This window comes from Limulus polyphemus, unplaced genomic scaffold (assembly GCF_000517525.1).
Source record: "Limulus polyphemus unplaced genomic scaffold, Limulus_polyphemus-2.1.2 Scaffold1090, whole genome shotgun sequence".
Lineage (NCBI taxonomy): Eukaryota > Metazoa > Arthropoda > Merostomata > Xiphosura > Limulidae > Limulus > Limulus polyphemus.
The window spans coordinates 322,510-333,708 of record NW_013666700.1 but is presented as its reverse complement, the minus strand read 5'-3'; the positions used below and the strand labels follow the sequence as shown (position 1 = coordinate 333,708).

At 29.9% G+C, this 11,199-nt stretch overlaps 1 protein-coding gene across 4 annotated transcripts in view; it reads right to left on the bottom strand.

Moving 5' to 3' along the window:
* Positions 1 to 11,199, bottom strand: part of LOC106462085 (protein Hook homolog 3-like) — a 54,119-nt gene that overhangs the window by 12,731 nt on the left and 30,189 nt on the right. For 3 of the 4 annotated variants that reach the window (XM_022389222.1, XM_013921968.2, XM_022389224.1), the window contains exons 21-24: positions 10,981 to 11,081; positions 9,405 to 9,509; positions 6,435 to 6,506; positions 4,696 to 4,820 (exon numbers count right to left, since the gene is read on the bottom strand). In XM_022389222.1, coding sequence (XP_022244930.1) covers positions 4,696 to 4,820; positions 6,435 to 6,506; positions 9,405 to 9,509; positions 10,981 to 11,081 — 403 coding nt within the window. Of the gene's footprint in view, positions 1 to 6; positions 1,453 to 4,695; positions 4,821 to 6,434; positions 6,507 to 9,404; positions 9,510 to 10,980; positions 11,082 to 11,199 lie in introns of those variants that run through there. The other variant, XM_022389225.1, reaches the window with a different exon arrangement.

The following is an 11,199-nucleotide window of genomic DNA, read 5'->3' as shown; positions in this document are numbered from 1 at the left end:
AATCCAATATTCGCGGTTTTTCGCTATTCGCGGGGTGGTGGTGGTGGTAAAGAACGTAACTCCCGCGAATAGCGAGGGAATACTGTATATATTTTCATAATCTATACAAACTTTCTTCTACCATTGTGCTAAGCTTAATTTCCCTATATTGAATATCACAGCAAAAATCTTATCATCTTCGGCTAATTCCTAGCAAAAACATACAACCTCTGTCAACTAACATTAACTGCCTCACAATTAATATATTTTTATATTGTTTTTACTGAAAAAGAAAAAGTTTACTAAATGTTATTAATCATTTAAATAAACTGTTTTTACTGTTATTGTAATCCTGAGATTTGTCTGTCAAAGTATGTTTTTTTCTAAATTTGAAATATAAGCCTAGAAGATTAGCCCCTTATGTAAATGTCGTCACTGTCATCTGAGTCAGGATTATTACTTTATAAAGTAAAAAAAACAAAAAACTATTTTCAGTTATTGGTGTTTATTCATTTATAAATTATTGAAAATATTCATAAATAAAATATTCATAATGAACTTAATGATGTCACTTCCATGAGTGTGGTCACCTCTAGTGTCATAATACATGAATACCTGAAGCTTTCACACATACACAAGTTGAAATAAGAATAAAAAACCACAACCAACCAATGTAACTGCTAGTTATGAAATGGAAGTTTAGGCAATAACTATAGTAATATATGTACAGCTGATGGTACAAATAGATATTATAGTGTATGCAAATGATAAAATAAAATTACTTTGATCTGATGTATACTATGATTACATGGACAAAAAAAAGTAGTAACTACAGAACCTTGCAAGTAGCAATTATCTCACAATAAGTTAGTAATCTATAGTCATGCAATGTTGGTAAAAGCTCAGTTCAAGTTTATCTTCTACAAACAAAATACATGCTACACACTTTATACGCTTAAGTCCTTGGACTAAAACCCACCTTTAATGACAATTTATGATAAAACTGCATTTCATACATTGTCCCCCCCATATATAGCTTACATCAAATAACTAAAAACTGCCCACAAGCAAAGTTCTTTTTGATCTTGGGAACTTAACTATAAAAGTATCATTTTCTCACTAAAAGCTAAAAGAAAAGAATTAAGGGATGTTACACAATCCCTGGAAAAAAAAACTGTAATAGTAAAGAAGAATACCCATAAACAGCTAAAAACTATAACATTAACAACCCATGAATGGAACATTAATTGTTAAACCTTGCTACTTTCAAACTGAGTTTTACAAAGTGTTATTAAAAACAAAACAATTAAAATGCCAGTGTAGTTGCCATGGGTTATAGATGCACATAAATATTAGATGCTTGTCTGAAAACACAGCACAAGTATTCTAAAAACACAAGTGTTGTATCTAAACACATAGTCAGGGCTTCAAGTGTTGTATCTGCATGCAAAGGATTAGCAGTCAAAAAATTCACTGAAAGAAAAAACAAAAAAACACAAGATTATATACATAACCAAAAAAGAAAAGTTCAGTTATTATATTACCCTAATGTAAAACAGCCTGATGTCTACAACAACAGAACATTTATAAATGCAACAATACCTTTTAAGTGCTAAGTTGATAGTGAAATCATTAAAAAAATGTATTTTATATATAAATATGGCTAGTAAGTTTTAAGTTCACAACTAATGAACACACATGCATATATACGTTTGTTCATTAACTATAAACTTACAACTCACTAGCCAATGTTTTACCTCCACAATAATTATCTGTTATTTAATTACATAACTATTAACTACTATGTAATAGGTGGTCTAACTAACACAAAGCATGTACGAATTGAAACATAATGTAACAACTTCTTGTATCTTAACCACATTCACTTCAAGTCAAAAATAAATACATTCAAATATACATCAAATAGCAGCCAATTCAAGTGCATGCAAAAAGAACTGAAACTAACTCTAAAGTTTTAAAATCATGTTTTGATAAAATAATATCAGGACTGAAAGGAAATCAACCACACATAACTGTGCATGCAAAAAAAATAACTTAATTAACTATAGTCAGTAAACATCGTTTGACACATGTACAAACTGAATCTATGCTTCATACATTACCATACTGGAAATGCACTAAATCTGTTTACACCTATAAACTGTTAGTGTGGGAGCTTGTATGAAACCACTCTCCAAAACCTGCATGTTCTGAAATGATATGTAGCAGGTCTTTCCAACACAGCATTTAACACTTTCACAAAATGTATGCAGCTAAAACTAAAAGTGTTTGTGTATCCTGACGAAAATCTGCTCTTTCATACATAAATATTGTAAAAAGACTGTTGGAAAACCCACATTGTAGTTGAAAGATCTATGTCAACTACAAAACACACAAAGTAATGTGACCAGTAGAAAAATTACAGTGTATACAGGATAAACTGTTTCGTTCACACTTTAAGTGCAGCAGGAAATAATGGAAAAAAACTTTCCACAGAATTCTCACTTTCTCGGTACACAATACTACACAAACAGCGTACTTATCAAAAATCAAATGGCAAGAAGTAGGTAATTTAAAAATACAATAACAGCAACTTTTACAGCAGGCAAGATCTAGTAATCTATACCCTTTCAGAATGATGACTCAATACTATGGTTCAAAAGGATATAGTTTACCAGAGTCCCCTGATAAAACATTATAATTATTAAAACCAGAACTTGCTTACTGTAAAAGTTGCTGTTATTGTATTGTTAAATTATTTAATAAGTTTAGTAGGTTCCTCACTAAACATTAAACAGCATAAATATTTTTTAAATAATGGTAAAAGACTATTTTTGTTAAATATCTTAAGACCACTGGTAATTGTTAATGAGGAGTATAAGTGCTACATTTAACTGACAAACAGAGTATGCTACTTGGATAAGCTATCACTACTCAATTGTCAGGAAACACCTATGTTTTAGAGAAGGTGTTCACCAAGTAAATCAAACCAAAGTACTGTGCTATACCTTATTAAAGGCCAATAAATGCTTATAGGAATTATGTAATGTTACACAGAACATATGTTCTGCTTATTTCTTTTAAAACTAGAATTTTTTTTACTGGAGACTATGAGGAAAATATGTCAGGTTTCATTGTTTTAAACTTTTTTTTTTTTACTGAGTGAAACACCACTCAATCCACATGACATAAGCAATGTCTAATTTATGTAAAGCTTTATATCAGCAAGAAATAATAACTAGCAAACTTCCTTTTTGACAAAAAAGATATAAATCACTATAGTTATGAAACGTTTATCATTTGTACTTCATTCACCTGTATCCAAGTTCTAATGATAATTTTAAACTCTGATAACAAGTTTTTACATTTAAATCAGAATTATTGAAAAAAATATTCTATACTATAAAAGTAGGCAAATCTTCATTTTGTGAGATTGTTTAGCTTTAAAGTATTTATGTAAGTGTAATATGACAAAAGTGAATAAAGCTGATAATAAATCTTTGTAAACATGCCTAAGATTATTATTATTATTGAAATATGTTCTGCCAAGTTTCTATAACTATGCTGGGCAAATAGGAACTGTCTCCAAAGTTAACTATTTACATTCAAAAAGCTACCTGAATACGTTACTCGAATTCATGATTAATATTCCTGGTGCCTCAAAAGTAAAAATGACAATTCATATTAATAAACACATTTTCTATTTCTATTCATGATTTTTATACAAATATTAGATCTCTATGTCCTTTGTTAATTATTATTAAATTTCAAACACTGTAAAAACTTAAAAAACTTGTTTTACAAATAGATTAACACTACTTCAAAATAATCGTCTGTCATGGAATATAGCAACCTATACCCTCACCTACTACTTCAAAATAATCCTCCGTCATGGGATTGTGGTAATCTATACCCTCACATACTTCTACAAAATATGTTCATCATCATGGGACTGTGGCAATCTAAACCCCATCTACTACTACAAAATAATCCTCTGTCATGGGACTGTGGTAATCTATACCCTCACATACTTCTACAAAATATGTTCATCATCATGGGACTGTGGTAATCTAAACCCCATCTACTACTAAAAAATAATCCTCTATGATGAAAGGAAGTACTCTGTTGTAATTATAAGTAAACTTGATAATCTGTAGTAATCTACCCTCATCTACCAGTTGGAGTCCCATGACAGAGGACTTATTTTAGGGTATAGATTACCACTACCTTCTATTTCAAAATAAGTTTTTCATCATGGGACTGTTGTTAGCTCCCAACCCTCAGCTAATTCAAAGACTTAAATATTGTAATAAACATAGCAAACCTTCCTAATCAGACATACATGACTGCCTTTTCTAATTTTAGTTGAATCAAACTGTACTATTGTTCCTCTACCACAAAGATAACATGCAAGTCAGGTGTAAAATACATTTCTTATTAGCCATTTACTTTGACCAAAATTGCTTGTGTACTCTATCTCAGAATGACAGCAACAAAAATTTCAGTGAACAAAAACTGTAATGTGTGTTTGGTTTTACTTTATACATGCATGATGCTATTTAATAATTTCCTAGATTTTTTTTAAAATCATCACAAATACTCAAGTGTGCAACAACATCCTATCAAAAAATGTTTTCTCAAGTTTTTTTTCTTTAAAAATTATATTACATTCTAGTTAATATGTTTTTACAGTTAATTGAAAGTCTCATAGCCTACCTTGTTGATACCCCAGGATTAGTAAGTCGTCTCGTTGTGGCTTGTCGCTGTCTCGTAAGGAATGACTGTGTTGTCGGGTTTTGTAATAATCTTTCTTCTGCTGTTTTTCGTTGCAATTGAGCTCCCTATTACAAAACAAAAGTTATAAAAACGTTAAACATCTAGAAACTTGAATATATATATATATATATATATAACATGGGACTGTGGTAATCTCTCTACCCTCACCTAGTTCAGTACTAACCACAGCAAACCTTCCTAGTCAGACAAACCTATACACATTTATATATATCACATTTTCAGTCTTCAGCCATTAAAGAATGTTATATAATATCAATTTTCTTAACCATAATAATGGTGAATGCCTTAATGACAAAATATTTATACATTAATTTGGTTTCTAAAATTACCTTTTTTTTTTATTCAAATGAAAGTGATCTGTAAAAAAACATTAAATAGTATTAAATCCCATAGTCTATACTAAAACTTCACAGTAGGCAACACTGTTCTTTATATTTACTTGCAGTAGTGAAACTAAAGTTCATAACATTTAATGAAAAATTTAGCAAAATATGTAATAAGTGTAAATGTACATTTACACCTAAAGGAACTTCTCATTATAAAAACAAGTTAACCACATATTTTTTTTTGCCCGTTGCTCTTAATTTGTCCACTGCCACTTGAAACCAGAGGTGTATAAAAATAACTGTGTAAGAATTAGGTCTAAAATGTTTTTTTTTTTCTCTTACACCCTTCTGATTTTGAGCCACAAAGGACAAATTAAGAGAAATGTAGAAAAACAAAATCTACATTTAACTTGTTTTTATAACAATTTTTGGGCCTGTTGGTTTCCATCATTTTCCAGCTTGTTGTTATAAAAACAATACCAAATAATTGAAACCAACAGGCCCAAAAAACCAGCTTTTGGCATTGTTTTTGTAAAAATTTTTGGGCCTGTTGGTTTCGATCATTTTGCCAGCTTTTGGCATTTAAGCCCTTACTTTTAAAAGAGCTTCTTGCTTTAATATATAAAAAGAGAAAGAAACTCATCTTGGATAACCTATATCATCCAATCTTGCATTCCAAGTTTACTTATACTTAAAAAATGCCATCCATTACCAAAATGACTGGGAAACTACTGCAAGTACTTGAGCTTTTAACATTAATTTTCTTCAGTTATTCTGTTGCTATATCACACAGCAGGCATAGCTGATTTTTATTTTAACTATTGAGTTTATTACCTTGAATTCTCAAATTAAATAAGATGATAACTGTAAGGATGATCTCGTAATATTCAACTCCCAGGTTTATTCTTTCAAAACCTTTGCCAGTCATTCTGAAGTGACATCCCAAAATAACTAGTTACAAATAGCAGTATTCTTTATTTACTCACAAAATGATTTGACTTCACTCTCATCTTTGTTTTGAAATTGTAAAATCAGTTAACCTGTATTATAGAAAATTCTTCACAATTAAATGAAGCTACTAAATTTCATGGCCAATAACTTTCTCATCATACTTTCTGTTATATTCTAAACATTTCTAAATAAGACAACAAAAGTAAAACCTGCACCATGAAGCCCAAATTATAATAACAGTAATAAAAATTTATATTAATTAAAAAAAAAATCTAGGCATTTTAACTGTTTTAAACAATCTATAAGATCATTTTACTTCAATGGAAAAATATTGAAAATTCGGTGTAACTGGTAATGAAAATTTTTCATTCTTCAACATACCAAGTTATAAAAAGCTGTTGTCAGAAGCTTTTCTTCCATTTCCTGCACCACTTTTGATTTCTCAGCATCTTTCTAATTTCAGAAAATAAAAAACAAAACCTGCCTCAAAAATAATTTGAATCAGTTAAGAAAATACACAAATCCATATTTATAAGAATGTGCCATTAGTTTTTCTTCCCAGAAATGTGTGGAAAAAATGAATCAATTAGAGTTATCTTGTTGTTTCAAAAAAATGCCACTATTTATCAGCAACTTTAAGCTAAACTACAAATAAGAGATAAAGTAATGTAATTTATTCATTTGTCTTATTTGCTTCTTCTGACATCTCTTATTAACACTGGATAGTACGAATGATTTTCCTCTGAATACATTCAGAAAAGTAGGTTAAAAAAACATCTATGGCCTAATACAACTTTATTATTTGTGCATCATTTAACCCTAAAACTGAGAGTTGACCATATAGAAATTTCAACAAGAGAAGATCATATACCTTTGCATAAGTTTTGGGTTCATTTTGAAAAAAATGCAATGAAACTCCCAATACTTTGTTTCAGTGTCGGTGAAAAGTCTTTCTACAGCAAGAATACATTTGTTCAGGACCATTCCATTTTGACATTGATTTGCCATGCAAGAACAGTTTTCAAAATGTTCATAACATCTAGACCACTCTGCACACTTAGGAGAAACAATATAACTATTTCTTATGACTTCTGATGGTTGAGGTCTGATCAATCACATCTAAGTATGTCTAATGTCTATCACTGAATGATCTAAGCCTCTAAGATAACAAAAGTAGTTATAATGAGAAGAACAAAGCATTTTATTTTTTATTTTCCTTCTGCTTTATAGTTTTCTTGTCCATTCTTAATTGGATTCTTATGTTTTTTGGATGAATTCTTTTTCTGATCTCTTTAACTTCAACAGGAACCTGTCACGAATACATCCACAACGTTTAACATCACACCTTTCAACCTTGTACTTGCAACCTAGACTACTGTAAACATGACTGATGGACATTCTTCCCATGTATATTGATTAGTTTAACACTGACAATGGGTCTTCTATAAGTAAATTACTTTGCAAAAAAATCTTATCATAAATGGAGCAAACAATTCATTTACAAATAAGATTTGTCTGCAAGAAGTGAACCGATGAGCACAAAAGTAATACCCTTCACAAGCTCTAACTCTATATTATTATTGAAAGACAATTTTAGTGATGACCAAAACAGCCACTAGATTTCTCATCAACAGACTCCCAATCAGTAGAAAACAAAAAAAAACTGAAAATAAAAAAGAACTTTGAACTAAATATTTATAAACTTTGACTTCCTGTCTTCTGATCTCTTGAATATTCCTGACAAGGGGACGGAGCAAAGTTTTTTAAAACAAAAAATAAACTTTGTGCAGCAATGTTGTATTCATCTGGTCATCAACCAAAAGCTAATTAAGAGTAGAAAAAATCCAATTCTAATTCCAGATGATAATCATTAAAACTAGAATTCTTACCTATGGACAGCTAATAAACATATTTCAAAAGATATTAAATATGTACAACTTACTAACTAAAATATCTGAAAGAAGGACATTTCATGATGAGCTGATGATTTCCAAATTTCAAAACAAAAGAGAAACAATTCACGCGTATAACAAAAAACTTTCAAACGATGGATGTGGTTGTTCTGTATTTAGCTTTTCCTAACACATCCTATGCAAATTAAGTTAAAAATCATGTATCCAATCTTCACACAGTTGTATGCATCAAATGTAAGTGTATAGCAGTCAATTACCTGATACATCTGTTAACTTGTGGTGTTAATGTATTCTTGAAATAACAGATATTTTTGAATATAATTATCTAACAGTATTACTTTCAGATTTATAAAGCGAAAGTGTAGCACAAAAGACACTGATCACTCCTAACTGATATTAGTACTTTCAACCTGAATGGAATCTTATACATCCATTTGGTAAGTGGCAAACTCAGACTCCCTTAGTATTCAGATATAGCCATCTCTAATCTTAAACTACTGAACAGAGGGGAGGCAGTCACTCAACAGCACCTATTGCCACTAGGGCTTTGTCTGGCTTTGAACCAAATAACAGGATTGACTAATCACTCTCATAATGAACCTGCAGTTGAAAGTGCAGCAGTGTCACAACACAAACCTTGGACTTTCTGATCTAGAGTTTAGCACACTAATCAGCAGGTTTTAACAGTTAACAAGTGCACTAACTAGGTAATAAGTTATTTTAATCAGCAATATAAAACATCAACACTATATCAGGCACCGGATTAAACCTGCATGAACAAATAACAAAGTTTTACATTTCTAGAACAAAAGATTTTTTTATACCAAAAATAAAAAAGTATCCATATAGTAGGTATCAATGTTTAAATGATTATTGAACTTCTCCCTCAATTTTTGACAAAACATTAAATTTTTTATGTAGACTTTTGACTGATACAAAATACAGATAAAAATATTTTTTGGAATTTCTCATGTTTTATGGAACCAATTTACTTGAAAAAATATTAGTAGGTAATCTATGTAAAGGTCTGTGAAATTCTGAGCCAACTCACAAGTGGCATCTCTCAGGACTGATTCCATATTTTTTTACATAAAATTTGGCATCAAAATGTACTTGATCAAAGGAGATAAGTAAATTCATTTAGAATTTCAAAATGACTGGTTCCACTGGTTCACAATATAATTGGTATAAAGTTGTTCAAAACAATGTACGTAAAATATTTTTGTGTTGATTCACCTTAACAGAATTACATTAACATGTATCTTAATGCAGTACTGAATACATTTCCTACAAATTAAACACAGTAGAGGCATAAACTATTATTCCAAGATTAATTTCATGGTTTAGGAACAGATATATCATATGTTATTACACTTATCAAAGAAACGAATTTCAATAAAAATGTTTAAAAAATGGTATCTATCCATGCGAATTATACCTCAAGCTTTGCAATGATCTTCTCCTTCTCTTGAAGTTGATTACGAAGAGCTAAAACCTCTGGTCCAGAGCCTGTGCTTTGCTTAGGATCCAGAGTACGTATCACCTAAGAATAAATGTTTAATTTCAAAAATAAAATTTCTAGTAAAGAATCTCTAATTTCTTTAGAATCTGAAGTGTCTACACAAAATAAAAATAATTTATAAAATTAGAAGAAAGATTTAACTTCATATTAATACATAAAATTGTAATTATTGTAAAATATTCTTAATCTATGACAGTGCAATAAAAATCCATCAAGTTTGGATAACCTGAACATTAATCAGTAAATGTACAAAAAAAAATGTATATGACAATTTAATATTTATTAGTCACGTAATTAAGATATCATGTCTAGGTAAATGTAGTTTAAATTCATTGACACAAAATATCTGTTTAACATTTACAAGACTTGTTAACTAATCATGCAGATACGGTAGAACACCATGAAAGACATCTTTTTAATATTTTGAGAACCTAATATTACTTACTTTATTGATGTAGAAACTATCTTACAACCCCTAGTGCCTAATACTAATACATAAATATAAGCTTTTGTCATATAAAGCTGACAAAAACGCAGCAACTATACAGACAAAATAAGTTTTAATAAAACGTTTGCTACAGTTAAAAAAACAATTCTGGCTACACACAGAAATTAAACTCAGACAATACACATAACTCAATGGTAAGCTTACGGGTTTATAATGTTAAAAATTATGCTTTAATACTATTGGTGGGCATTGTTCCAACTACCTATTGTGTAGCTTTGAGCTTAAAATACAAAAAGTCAGTGAACATATTTACTAAAAATTGTCATGGGAGTATGATGAAGTTAGTGTATTAATTTGACTATTGGCTTTTTCTCCATATTTTATGACGTAAATAATATTTAATAGTCTGTTACAGTGCATGATATAGGTTAGTGTAAGTTGTAAGTATGTTTAGCTAAAAGTTTGTGCATCAAAATTACAATGAATAGTGTAACTTTTATATAAATATTATTTTACTTTTCAAACATTTTATCACAGAGAATGTAAGAGGTTACTGTGCTCTAGTTTTATTACATTTATCACAGAGAATGTAAGAGGTTACCGTGCTTTAGTTTTATTACATTTATCACAGAGAATGTAAGAGGTTACCGTGCTTTAGTTTTATTACATTTATCACAGAGAATATAAGAGGTTACCATGCTTTAGCTTTATTAAATTTATTACAGAGAATGTAAGAGGTTACTGTGCTCTAGTTTTATTAAATTTATCACAGAGAATGTAAGAGGTTACTGTGATCTAGTTTTATTAAATTTATCACAGAGAATGCAAGAGGTTACCATGCTCTAGTTTTATTAAATTTATTACAGAGAATGTAAGAGGTTACTGTGCTCTAGTTTTATTAAATTTATTACAGAGAATGTAAGAGGTTACTGTGCTCTAGTTTTATTAAATTTATCAGAGAGAATGTAAGAGGTTACTGTGATCTAGTTTTATTCAATTTATCACAGAGAATGTAAGAGGTTAATGTGCTCTAGTTATACCCACATTTTTAGCTTTCTCCAAGTATTTTTTGTATCGTTCTTCCATTGCTCTCATTTCTCCTTCTTTCTTACTCAGGAGTTCCTGTAGTTGGTGAGCTTTTTGTACTAGAAAAGAGTGAGAAAATTATAGTTCAATACAGCAAAAATACTTTTAGTTTTATTACAATTATACAATATAATAATGGTTGGAGACGGCTTTGAAGGGGGAAGAAGAAAAAAATTA